The sequence below is a fragment of the Portunus trituberculatus genome, chromosome 10 (assembly GCF_017591435.1).
Source record: "Portunus trituberculatus isolate SZX2019 chromosome 10, ASM1759143v1, whole genome shotgun sequence".
Lineage (NCBI taxonomy): Eukaryota > Metazoa > Arthropoda > Malacostraca > Decapoda > Portunidae > Portunus > Portunus trituberculatus.
This window is the reverse complement of record NC_059264.1, coordinates 7,838,178-7,851,858: the sequence shown is the minus strand read 5'-3', so window position 1 is coordinate 7,851,858 and position 13,681 is coordinate 7,838,178. Positions and strand designations below refer to the sequence as shown.

The window sequence follows — 13,681 nt, the reverse complement described above, 5'->3', positions numbered from 1 at the left end:
TATCTGACACACTACAAAAGAGAGAGAGAGAGAGAGAGAGAGAGAGAGAGAGAGAGAGAGAGAGAGAGAGAGAGAGAGAGAGAGAGAGAGCTTATCATATGTGCAAATCCCAATTGTGTAACTTAGTGTGGCAGTCTTCCTCCAGAGATACAAATCTAAGCCCTAATAAATTGACTGCCACGTGCTGTGACCATGAGTTGACAATAGTATACAACCAATAAGAGAAGTCCTTTGTGGACTATGTAAGTTTATACATACATACATCTAATGATTAATGAAATATGTTTGCAATATACATAATAAATTATTTAAATGTAAAGCAAAATAGGAAGAAAATTAAAAGGCAAAATTAATGAAGAGAAAAGTTGAATTTCAAAGTCCTTGGAACATCGTAGTCATGGGCGTCGTCCTGGTAGTCGTCGCCGCCATCCTCATCGTCCGTATCTTCGGAGTATCATCTCAACTTCTCTGAGGAAACTAAAAGAAAATGAATTCTGTCGAGGAATTATTGCCTGTGGTTCCTCCGTGTTAATAATCGTGCTACTCTTTGGAAACCATGAATGTTTGTTATTTCGATCAGTCACAAGTTCTTCGTATAGTGCATTTTCGATCATTCTTATTGTTTCCCATGTTTTTAAGGCTTTGTGATAAATTGAGATATTCAAAGGCATGATATTGTATTTAATATGTTGCTGCTCAGTATTTATTAATTCCTCTTCATTGCAGTGAATAAATATGACTGCTTTATTTAAAACACATTGTAATTTTCTTTTTGAGTCAAAGAGGCCATACATATTGGTATTGTTGGATATTCTAATACAGGGAATAATAAGGTTTTAACTAAGATGGCTTTCAACTTAGGTGTTAAATTGCTAAATCTTCTAAGTTGACTCAAAACTCGGCACTACCTTTATTTATTGTTTTTGTAATATGGCTGACAAAACCTGTTGCATTTATATAAAGGCCGAGTAATTTCCCATTGGTACAAGTTTCAATTTCTTTACCATTAACGTTAATTAATTTTGCTTTGCGTTGAGCGATGGGTATTATTTTAAATTTTTCCTCACTTGTTTTTATTTTCCATCTTCTTTCAAATTTATCTATTCTCTCAATTTCTCTTCCCACTTTAACTTTCATCATTAGTTTTGATTTGCTTGGAGTTGTAATAACTTGAGTTATATAATCTGCGTACATAGTATCCATGCAACCATGTTCAGGTAGAGGAATATCAATACCAAAGTGTGTATAATGAAGGAGACAAAACACTGCCTTGCGGGACTCCACTCAATAAACTTATTTGGTTACTGTATTCGTTACCTATGCAAATTTTGGCTTTCCTATTATCCAAAAAATTACACAGAATTCTTTCCAAAATGTCAGGAAGTCCTAATCTTAGAATTTTATATTTAAGGCCATTATGCCACACTTTATCAAACGCTTTAGCAACGTCTCTTAAAACTAAATACACCTGTTTTTTATCCGCTAAAGCATTGGCAATAGTCTCATATGTTGTTGTTATTGCAGTATTGGTTCTTTTGTACGTCCTAAAACCATGTTGTCATTCTTTTATTGTATTATTCTCTGATAGGAAAGTACTCAGTCTCTCTTGTATTAATCTTTCAAAAACTTTTCCAGGCACTTCGAGCAGTGAAATAGGACGATAGTTTAATGGACTTAAAGGATTTTTATCTTTTTTAGGTAAAAATTTAATTATTGTTTCTTTAAAAATGGTAGGAAAATAAACCAATTGACATGCAAGCGTTATATATATTTTTTAATTGTTCTAAAGTATTTTCAGTACAGTTTTGTAATATTTGAATATTTATCTTTGTAAAACCAGGCGCTTTCTTTTTTTACCTTCTAATATACGTTTTTATTTCATCTAAAGTGATTTCTCTGGTGTGATAAATTCCGGTGTTTAATCTATGAAAGTCAACTATAGGATATGAATTAGTTCGGTCATAATTTACATTAATATAGCCATCAACATAGTCAGAGTGTTGTCTATCAAAATTGTTGTCTTCCTCCTCAGTAATCCTAAAAACATTTATCCAAGTCTCTTCCATTAGATTACATTTTTCTTGATCTGTATAATATTTTTTTCCTTCTGTGTCTTTCATATAATTAATATGGGTGGTCTTTTTTCCTTTCAGTGCTTTTATTTGATTCCAGAATTGTTTACTATTTTTGTAATTCTTCGAGATACATTTTATTTTGTCCTCCCAAGTTTTATTATAAGCTTCTTTGCATTTATCTTTAAGTTCTGTTTTTATTTACATATTCTCTATGACTCTGTAGAGTCCAGCCTAGTCTAATAGCATTATGATTTAAAATTTTAAACTGTGATTCTAGATTTTTTTATCTCAGGTGTAGTTTGTAACTGACAAATAAATTGATAAGAAGTCTTAGGAATAGCGGTATCCATTGCACTTTTTACTATATTAATCCAATCTTTAATTGCAGTCTCTACTTCATTGACATTAATTCCTTCAAGATTAGTAATATTAATTTGTGAATTTAATTTCCGATGAAATACATCCCAGTCAGCCTTATTTGTTTTATAAATTTTTGGAGGCTGGATAATAAAGGGAATAGTAGAAAGCTTAAAAACTATTGCGAGATGGTCAGATGTGGTTATGTCACCGGGCTCCATTATGCAGTTTAAGTAATGGTGTTTATTTGCAAAAACTTTGTCTGGATTAGTGGATGAGTTATGACTAAAATATGTAGAAAAATGTGGTCCCAGATGAATTAGTTTGCCTTGGTTAATAAGTTAGAGAGACTTTTTCCAACTGTATTAATGTCTCTGTTTCCGAAAATAGTATGTCTACCGTTAAAATCCCCCAGAATATATGTTGGAATATTATTACTTAACAGTCTATGCATGTCTGTATATGGTAAAAAGGGACGTCTGGGAGGTAAATGTGTTGTAGCAACAACTATAGGTCCTAAACTTGTATCTATCTGAACAGCTATAAAGTCTGTGTCAAAATCATCAAATAGTTTATGGTTGATATTATACTTTATGCCAATTGCAGAGTCATCAGAAGTAGTTTCTGAGTAATTTAATTTATATATTCTATAACCAGGAATTTTTAAATCTTCACAATTTTTTAATCCATGACTATTTAAAAGGAGAATATCTGGATCATTTTTAAGGTAATATGGTATTAATGAAGTTTTGTTGGATTTCCAGTTCAGGATATTATGCTGAATAATTTTGATATTTTGCTTAATATTTATAAGTTCTTCTTAGACGTGGATCACGTTGATCCATAGGGGAACGTTCCTGAATAAGTCCAGAGCGAATTTTCCTGAATTCGTCATCATCTACCGAGAAAAAGCAATGGGACAGTTTTATTTCACCTTTTCCAGTTTTTTGTAAAACTAATTCTTCATTAATTACTTTGTTTGTGTATATCCATTTAATCTTGTTTGTTCTTACTCTTTTAATTAATTCCCCAGTTGAAAAATCCTTAGGCCATCCATTAGCTTTTGTGGTGAATAATTTAAGACCTAAATCCTTTGAAGTTAGTTTAGTAGGTACTACCTCACTACTAGAACTTATGTTATTGATGCTGCTTTGTCTGCTCATATTTTGTTGGTCAACACGGAAGTCTAGCTGAGTAACATCAACTCCCATAGCCCCACACTCAGGTTGTTCATCACTGTCCTCAGGAATTATGATGTTTGATAAATTGTTTGCACTTAGTACTTTATTAAATTCACTAGCATAACATCCTGGTCTTTCTTGATTTTTAAACTGAGCATGTGCAACACATATATGGATCTTCAGTAACTCCTCTTTTGTTATTTTGGGAACGTTATAATTTGTCAATTTAGTTGGTACATTACTCATAGTTATGTTAGAATATGTCATATTTTGCTTCAAATTCTGTTGTGCTCTTTTGTCTTTTAAAATTTCTTTCCTTTTAGGGCATTTCATTGCCAGTGAACTATGACTATCTCCACAATTAATACATTTCTTATTTGGTTCGCGGCATTGGTGCCACACATGTCCTTCTAAGCTGCACTCTGAGCAGATTTTATAATCTCTACCTTTTGGGCATTCACTTGTGTAATGATGTTCTAGATTGTAGCATCACATACAGCACTGGATAGGTATGAATGTTTCTAATTTGATTTCATGTCCAGGAATACTTATTCTGAAAGCTTTTGAGACCCTTCTCAGTACATTTCTTTGCCAAAATTGTCAAGGTAAAGGTTATTTTTAGAGTTGGAGAGTTAGGGAACTTGAAAACACTTTCAATTTCATCCTCCTGTATCCAGTCATTTTCTTTAATCAGTTCCTCTAAGATATCTGCCACATTCTTTTCATATACTATTTCATCAACTCTAGGTATTACCACACTTTTCCTGGCTTTGAGATCTGGGGGCATGATAGGTGTTAAGTCATTTGTAAGTAGATCATGCTTAGTATCAGAGGCAAAAATGTTATCTGCATGTTCTTCATTTAAAGTAATTACCACAAAGCCATCATGTATGATTAGACATCTACTTATTTCAATATCTTTTTTGCACAAAATCTCAATAAGTTTAAGTTTATTGTCTTTCTTGGGGCTCCTACATTTTATTTTAACTCTGGCCATGTTTCATAGTACCTACAGCAGTCCGAAGAAAAACCTAACTTCGAATTGCTGCCCCCTTCGGGTCTTGCACCTATCTGTCAGAGTCCCTATGGCCCAGGATCCGGTCTTCCTATAACCGACCCTCTAAGGGTCCCCTTCAGGGAGCTGCCCTGCGAGACAGTCCTTACGGGGTCACAACTTCGTACCAACTCGGATCCGACACTAAACGGGCAAAAAATACGCAAAGTCCAAGTCCTGAAAGAGTAGGCAGTAAACGGCTGAGTCCACAAAGTGAACGAAAAAAAGAGTCCAGATACGAGCGAGCAGTGGCTAAGTCCACAGAGTGAACACAAAAACTAAGTCCACAGAGTGAAGTGTTGACCAGCGTACACATAGAGACAGAGTCTCGTGCCACAGTTAGAGACTAAAGGCTGTGTCACACTAGCACTTTTTCCGTCGTTTTTCAGAAAATCGACAATATTTTGGCTGCGGTCTGTCACACACAAACGGTGTTTCCTCGTCACTTTCCGTCGTCGCTTCCCGCCAACACAATGTAAACACAAACATGGAGGCCACGCTGCGGCAAAGATACGCTGCTCTGAACGTATTACTGTGTATTACGAAACTTAGACGAGCTAAACAAGCCAAAAGCGTGCATGGATGCGTTCATGGTTAGTGGTAGAACCAATGCACGTAGAAGCAGGTTGAGGAGACGCGGCAAGTCTTATGGTATGTAAACAAAGGCAGAAAATTTGCAGACGGAAACGTCTGACAAATTCATGCGTTAAGTTCATGCGGAACGTTGAAAAATCGACGGAAATCGCATTAATCGACGGAAAAAGTGCTAGTGTGACACCGCCTTAAAATCGCATTAATCGACGGAAAAAGTGCTTGTGTGATACCGCCTTAAGTCCCCAAGAAGAGAGCGGCGTGTGTATTGTGCCTGACTGTCGTCATATCTGAGGTCGAGTTGAGTTGTGAGCCAGGGTTGCCGGGTTATCTACACAACAACGTGGAATAGGAGTGTTGCCACCAACAGCATCGTTTCAAATGTGGAAATTATTCCACATTTACGTGGAAATTTACACGTCATACTATAGGAGAAACGTACGCTAATATAATGAAAGAAACATTATTGTCATAATTCTGCATATATTAAAAAATACTACCATGACTCTTTCCAGCATTTTAGTACACATTTCTTTCCAAAGTGACACTAATTCTTGGAAAGGTGTGGATGTAGAAATGTATTCCACGATCAGATGCCAGATGTCACAATATTTCTACGCTAGCAGACGAATTTCCACGTTACGGCAACCCTGGCTGTGAGTTGAGCACTATGGGGTTAATCACAATTTTTAGAGAATATCTTTTGAGCCAAACACCTACAAAGGCATTACCTCCGGCCAAGAAAATAACACGTTCTGTCAACCTAGAGTAAATATATGCTCCGTGCGGTCTACTTTTCATCTGCGTCATGTTTCTCTGTAAAGTTATCATATGAAAATACAAATTCATGCTTTTCTCATAAGTGTAGTGATGAACGCGTCAAATATGTGATGTTGTATTACCCAACGTGTCCTTCTTACCTGGAAAGTCTTCAACTTAAAGATGATTTTCAAAGTATTAGTGAACTCAATATTTGTGCAATACAGTTTTCTTCAATAGCATTTACTATTTTATTTTCATATTTCAAGTTACTACCGACGGTTTCGTTTTATAATTTGTTATAGCTAAGGTTAAAGGTAAATTGACATTTTCGATAGTTTACCCAACAATCACTTGAAGAATGTATTTTACACCAAATAACACAAAATTTGTACACAGGAAATAGATACACTTACTTTAGCGAGACAAAACAATTTCCAAGTGTTAATGTATATTTAGTTCAACAAGAAAACAAAGAAAACTTTTCTTTCTTGTTTTAGGGGGAGGGCGGGAACTTTGGAATCCAAACACCTCAAGGGAATGAAAATGCTCGAAAATCCACACAATACTATATTTAACAGACCGCCAAGCTGAACTTTAAAGTAGCTTCTTTAATTAACAAAATAATCTGTAACTGTCATTCATGTTTATAAAACTTGTTAACTTTTGTGATGTGAATATTAAATGAACGTATCTTGTTTCCGCTCCCCATCTCCACCGTAACCATTACATATTTTGATCAATAATTTTAGCCGTTAGTAAGAAGCTGGCCACTTCAACAAGCCGTTAATACCACTATTATATACCCAGCAAACACACTACGTAATTTTCACGTGACGTAATGGTGAAAATAAGGTGAATTTTTTATTTCACGTAAGGGCCACGTAGTATCCACGTCACGAATTCCATCCACCTAACAAAGTTTAAGGCATGTCTTGTGTTTTCAATGTTAATATTTTGTTTTCCCGTGATGTATGACCTAACTAAATATACTGTAATGAAATAAGGTGAATTTTTTTTTCACGTAAGAGCCACGTAGTATCCACGTTGCGAAGGCCATCCACCTAAAACAGTTTAATGCACTTTTTGTGCTTTGAATGTTAATACTTTGTTTTCTCGTGATGTATGACCTAACTAAATGTACTGTAATGAAATAAAAAAAATTTGAGGTCGTTGAACGTAACGATCATGTTTCCATAACGTTACGTTTCACCATCGACTTGCGCTTTGAAAGGTAACAATGAAGGATATGAAGGATGAGATCATCAAAGGAAGTCATCCTCCTAACAAAACTATAAGGTGTTTCTTGTTTTAGGTATATTGTTAAAATACTTTGTGCAATATAATTATGATGATACAGGATCTTAATAAATATGCTGTAATAAGAAAGATCTTATGGGGTTGTGGAACGTTTATATAACGTTGCATTTCAACATTGACTTAAGCATGTGATCTCTCTCTCTCTCTCTCTCTCTCTCTCTCTCTCTCTCTCTCTCTCTCTCTCTATATATATATATATATATATATATATATATATATATATATATATATATATATATATATATATATATATATATATATATATATATATATATATATATATATATATATATATATATATATATATATATATATATATATATATATATATATATATATATATATATATATATATATATATATATATATATATATATATATATATATATATATATATATATATATATATATATATATATATATATATATATATATATATATATATATATATATATATATATATATATATATATATATATATATATATATATATATATATATATATATATATATATATATATATATATATATATATATATATATATATATATATATATATATATATATATATATATATATATATATATATATATATATATATATATATATATATATATATATATATATATATATATATATATATATATATATATATATATATATATATATATATATATATATATATATATATATATATATATATATATATATATATATATATATATATATATATATATATATATATATATATATATATATATATATATATATATATATATATATATATATATATATATATATATATATATATATATATATATATATATATATATATATATATATATATATATATATATATATATATATATATATATATATATATATATATATATATATATATATATATATATATATATATATATATATATATATATATATATATATATATATATATATATATATATATATATATATATATATATATATATATATATATATATATATATATATATATATATATATATATATATATATATATATATATATATATATATATATATATATATATATATATATATATATATATATATATATATATATATATATATATATATATATATTATATATATTGATATTTATATATGAAGAACCTGTCATGCGTATTATTATTATTATTATTATTATTATTATTATTATTATTATTATTATTATTATTATTATTATTATTAGCCGTGGGCGGGACCAAAGCTCCTTTCTGTTATAATGGCTTCCTCCTCTATATAGGAAGGAAGGACGAAGCAGCGTCGGAGGTGTTTACGCTAAAATTTGCTGCCTCGGCACTCTTCCCGCCAGCCAGCCGGGGATTAAATTTCAGCTGACGCAGCATGCACAGAACCCCGTATATAAGATCTTCCACGTTAAATACAATTCCGGAAAACAAATCAGTGTAATTTAAAACGTGATAAACACTAAGAATAACAGTAATATATATAAATATGACGAAATAAACATTAATAGTTTGTAAAGTGTTCGATCAGCGGCAACTCTCCCGCACGTTCCTCCGCCGCCTGCTGCATGTGCTTACCCGCCACGGATAATGTGGTGAGTTTTTATCTTTTTTACGTCATTTACACCTTTCCCCCACCTTTGTTACACCTACACACATGACATTAAGTGCTCAGGGATTAGGTAGAGCGGCAGATCATCCCTGTAAATTGTGTTGAAGGTGAAATGTGATGAAAAATGTAGTGGCGAGGGACAGCGTGGGTTAACAATGCACGCCGTGTATCACAATTTTTACACTTTCCATGTCATTATTCACCATTCTAACTTAGTCTGGAGTGTCCAAGGCTTAAGTAGACGTGCAAGTTACATATAAGAGGTGAAATTAACGTGCGTAGGATATATTTTAACGCAAGCCCCATATTCTAGTACATGATTGGTACCTGTTTGTCTGTCCTTGCGCAAACTTATACCATGGCTGATGAGGTAATCTAACGTAGTTTTGGTGGTGTAGTAGTGGTTTTGTATGTGTGATTTACAGGAGTGTTAAACCTTTTTAACTTAGATTACTTATATAATGGTACTTTACGTTGCCTGGTTGTAATCTGACGTAATTTTGGTGGTATAATTGGTTTTCATGCGTGATTTAGAGGAGTGTAATACTTTTTAAAGCGTTCTCTGGAGCTGCAGAATACAATTTCCACCATAATTAACTACATATCCCAAGGGTGTGAATGCCATAATGATTTTTTAAGTGCGTGCATGTTTTGTAAGCATTTAAGTGTGTAGAGGCGTCACGTACGTGGTCTGGCTAGCTGTTATCTAACATAATTTTGGTGTAATCACATGTGGTTTTATGTGTGATTTAGTGTTACACATTTTCACTTAGTTTACTTATATTCTGGTGTTTTAAGTGCGCGGTTGGAATTATATAAGTGTATAGCTGTCACGTAGTCTGTGTGTGGCCTGGTAACATCGCGGCTGAGGTGTAATTATGTAATTTTTATATATTGGAGGTTTTTAGGCCTGACAGACAGTAAGTAGCTTTATCTATAATAAGAGGATGGCATTATAAAGTAAGAATCCAGGAACTTGTAAGTCTTTTTTTTTCCACTGACAGAATGACAAAGACAACAGCTTCAAACAGTGGGATCCCTGCAATGAACATTAGTGTATCATTTGATGGCACATACGTCATTCTACGCATCAGCTGTTCTCTGGAGCTGCAGAATACAATTTCCACCATAATTAACTACATATCCCAAGGGTGTGAATGCCATAATCCTTGGTGTAGCTGTACTTGCCCTTGCTTCTGTACCTGCCTGCCATTCTGGTTTCAAGTAAACGAGTTTTTTTAAGGTAATGTTTTGTATTTAAGCACTATGAACACACACACACACACACACACACACACACACACACACACACACACACACACACACACACATGCATGGGCATTACAATTAAAGTAGTTAACATGTAGACTAACATCTATAATTTTTTTACTTACTTTGCCTTCAGTTAACCCAGTGTTATCCCAATGAACACCAATGATGTTCAAAGATACTTCAATGACACCCCAATGAATTTTATCGATATCCAAAAGATTCTTCGGCCACTAGCTGACCCTAAATCTGTACAGCAATCAATGCGTCTTCCGTCATTAATGTTTTTTAAGTCATAAAAGATATTTGTTTTTATCTCACCCAACTTTTTTTTCAGTGTAACTAATATCTGTAGTATGAAACTAGTGCATTTCTTTGATTTCCAGGTTTTAAATGGATCGAAAGGAAAAACGAAAGCAATATCAGAGAAGTTGGATAGCTAGAAAAAGATTTGCAAAAAAAATTGCAACATGTTCAACAAAAGACCGTAGCAGTGACAGTAACGATTCTGTTGATTTATGTGCAGATATAATTCACTCTTCAGAAAATGCGAAGGACTTGTCTGTGGAAGATGTAGCACCACATAGTACAGAAAGTAGTGAGGATGGTGATGAAACATGGTGTTTGATTGAAGAAAATCCTTTTTATTCATCTGATTCATTGTCATCAGATGAAGGAAGAAATATTTCAAGTGACCTAATATCTTGGATAAATAAACACCAAATAAAACACAATGCTGCTGATGATTTGCTAAAGCTATTAAGATCAAATGGCCATAATTCTCTACCCTTATCTGCTCGCACCTTATTGAAAACTGAAAGAAATGTGAAGATTGAAGACAAATCTGGAATGAGCTACATTTATTTGGGACTCAAAGAATCATTACTAAAAAATTTTGAAAAATATCCTCGACAAACAAAACAAAATACACAAAATCTGGAAGTGTCCCTCAATATTGATGGCCTTCCACTATTTAAAAGCTCAAACACATGCATGTGGCCAGTGCTGTGTGCTATCATGATTCAGCCAGTAACTGTCTTTCCTGTCGCTTTAACGTGTGGATCGTCAAAGCCATGCAATTTAGATTTCTTGAATGACACGATCAGAGAGCTGAATGACATACTGCAGCATGGCATTCAGTATGAGGAGTTTAAAATACATGTAACACTGAAAAGCATCGTTTGTGATGCCCCTGCAAGAGCAATGGTTAAAGCCACTAAACAATATTCAGGTTACTATGGATGCGATAAGTGTACACAAAAGGAGTTTGGTATGGAAGGCTTACCTATCAGGAAATTGATAATATTGTCTTGCGCACTAATGAGTCATTTAGAGACCAGATTCAAGAAGAGCACCATTGTGGGGTTTCCCCTTTTACAGCTCTTCCTGTGGATCTAATAAAATCATTTCCAATAGATTACATGCATCAAGCCTGCCTTGGTGTGATGAGGCGCTTACTCCTGATATGGATAAAAGGAAAAAAAGAAACTAGGATTACGCAGAGGCATGTTGAAGAAATCAACAAGAAACTCTTAGAAATGCAACAGTTTGTCCCCAGCAACTTTGCACGAAAACCTAGAAGCCTTCTGGAAATTGACAGATGGAAGGCAACCGAATTCAGACAGTTTTTGTTGTATACTGGCAAACTTGTTCTTAAAGGCAGCCTAAGAGGTGACCTTTATGCTCATTTTATGACTCTTTCTGTTGCTCTGTGCATTCTTGTGTCACCAAGACTTATTCAGATGCATAAGGGCTATGCTCACCAACTACTGGTGTATTTTGTTAAACGAGGTCGGGAACTCTATGGCAATGAGTTCTTAGTGTACAATGTCCATAGCATGCTTCACCTTGCAGAAGATGCTGGTTGGTTTGGAAGCTTGGATGTCTGTGCAGCATTTCCATTTGAGAACTATCTGTATAAACTGAAGAAAATGGTTAGATCAGGAAAAAATGCTTTATCACAAGTTGTAAAAAGAATTCATGAACTGGAGAATGACCCAGGTGAAATGAAACCTGCAAAGTTTAAGAAAATCATCTGCACTAACAAACCTGACAATACATATATTTTGGATGATTCATCTTGTTGTGAAGCAGTGGCCTTATCACACCAAAGAGATGATGAAGGAAACCAGAAAATACTGTGCAGAGTGTACAACAGAACAGAATCAGCATTTAATGACCCATGTGATTCCAAGATTATTGGAGTTTATCAGATAAATACAGCAAAAAGTTATATGAAATTTATTAAAAAAAGCGACCTAAAAACAAAGGCAATTATGGTACATAGTAGAAGTGGAAGACACACAAAAATCCTAGCAATACTGCATGAATTCTGAAAACTATCAGGTGAGGAAACTTTTAAGTAGAAAAGTTTGAATGTTAAATGGTTACAGTGTAGAATTTGCTGCCTGTGATCATGGAAATGTATCATTAATTTTAAATATATTTTAACAGATGTCATTTGTAGTTGTGGAGTTTCTGGATGAAAAGGCAGTTGAAGTTGTTCCCAAGTCATGGATAATGCATAAAGAAAAGTGAGTTTCCCTTTAAAGATGTTGATGGTGCATGCTAACGGGTTTAAGGAGTAACAGACAGATGATCTTGCTCGTTATACAAATACTCTCTGACAGTTAAGATATAAGTACTTGAAATATAAATCTTGGTTTTGTATATGCATCGTTGATATTAACAGTGTGCTAATCTTTTAATTTCAGGGTCTGTTTTGTTACTGGCCTCCAAGGGCAGGTGCTGCAGCCAAGGTGAAAAAGGAAGAAATCCCAGATAAAGAAAAATGGAATTCATACGAGATAAGGATTTTTCATCTGCAGGTATGACAGGTGTAAATTATTATTAACATCTGAATAATTTTATGCTTGTAATGCCATGTATGAAAATTTAAACTACATACGTAAATTTTTTTTGCGCCACAGAAACCTACAGCAAGGCCCAGGAACTGTCCAGGAGAGCAGAGGTTACGTCAAATGTTGAAACAGAACCTGAAGGTCCAAAAAGCAGAGTTACCAAAAAGCCTGCTAGATATGACTTCTCAGATGAAGCTGATGGTAAGATTTTTCTTATACGTTATTATATTCTTTGGTTTGTAATAGCTTATGCTGGCAATTGAACAGAATGGTTTGTTCATATATGTGTCCTTAATTAATTCATTATGACAACAAGACAAACTCAAAATGACTAGTATGCTCGTAAACTTATACAGATGAAGGCGATAATCCTGAGTTCTCCCACACTCCATCTGTAGCTGTTCTGCCACAATCTCCTCACCTAAATGGTAAGCATGTTTTTTTTTTCTATATTGCACGAAACTTTTGCCAGTATGTGTGCGAATATGTTCACAATTCCATGAGTTAAGAACCACAACATACAGTGAATTTGTACCCAATTACCTTTCAGTTGGACTTTCCAAAACAAGCTCGCATCATACCAAAAACTCAGTTG

At 33.4% G+C, this 13,681-nt stretch overlaps 2 protein-coding genes across 6 annotated transcripts in view; both read left to right on the top strand.

Moving 5' to 3' along the window:
- Nucleotides 1–8,635: 8,635 nt before the first annotated feature.
- Nucleotides 8,636–12,708, top strand: LOC123502073. 3 transcript variants are annotated; one of them, XR_006673787.1, is made up of 3 exons: nt 8,636–8,939; nt 9,961–10,199; nt 10,612–10,679. XR_006673787.1 is itself a non-coding variant. In XM_045251225.1 (2 exons), exon 1 carries the CDS (start codon nt 11,647–11,649, stop codon nt 12,559–12,561), a length of 915 nt encoding a protein of 304 aa, XP_045107160.1. In that variant the 5' UTR covers nt 11,490–11,646; the 3' UTR covers nt 12,562–12,571; nt 12,680–12,708. The 3 variants fall into 3 exon arrangements, 1 of the variants encoding a protein (XP_045107160.1); XR_006673788.1 differs by lacking the exon at nt 10,612–10,679 and adding an exon at nt 12,680–12,708 and having other exon boundaries at nt 8,640–8,939; XM_045251225.1 differs by lacking the exons at nt 8,636–8,939; nt 9,961–10,199; nt 10,612–10,679 and adding exons at nt 11,490–12,571; nt 12,680–12,708.
- A 206-nt stretch (nt 12,709–12,914) lies between these two features.
- LOC123502074 overlaps nt 12,915–13,681 on the top strand; it is a 3,830-nt gene continuing 3,063 nt past the window's right edge. For all 3 annotated transcript variants that reach the window (XM_045251229.1, XM_045251227.1, XM_045251228.1), the window contains exons 1-4: nt 12,915–13,053; nt 13,156–13,287; nt 13,443–13,514; nt 13,637–13,681. The exon at nt 13,637–13,681 is cut by the window's right edge and continues 24 nt beyond it. In XM_045251229.1, coding sequence (XP_045107164.1) covers nt 13,017–13,053; nt 13,156–13,287; nt 13,443–13,514; nt 13,637–13,681 — 286 coding nt within the window. In that variant the 5' untranslated portion in view covers nt 12,915–13,016. The remainder of the gene's footprint in view (nt 13,054–13,155; nt 13,288–13,442; nt 13,515–13,636) is intronic.

Coding starts and splice junctions, on each gene's coding strand:
- LOC123502073 (XM_045251225.1), top strand. CDS start 11,647: ATGCATCAAGCCTGCCTTGGTGTGATGAGGCGCTTACTCCTGATATGG.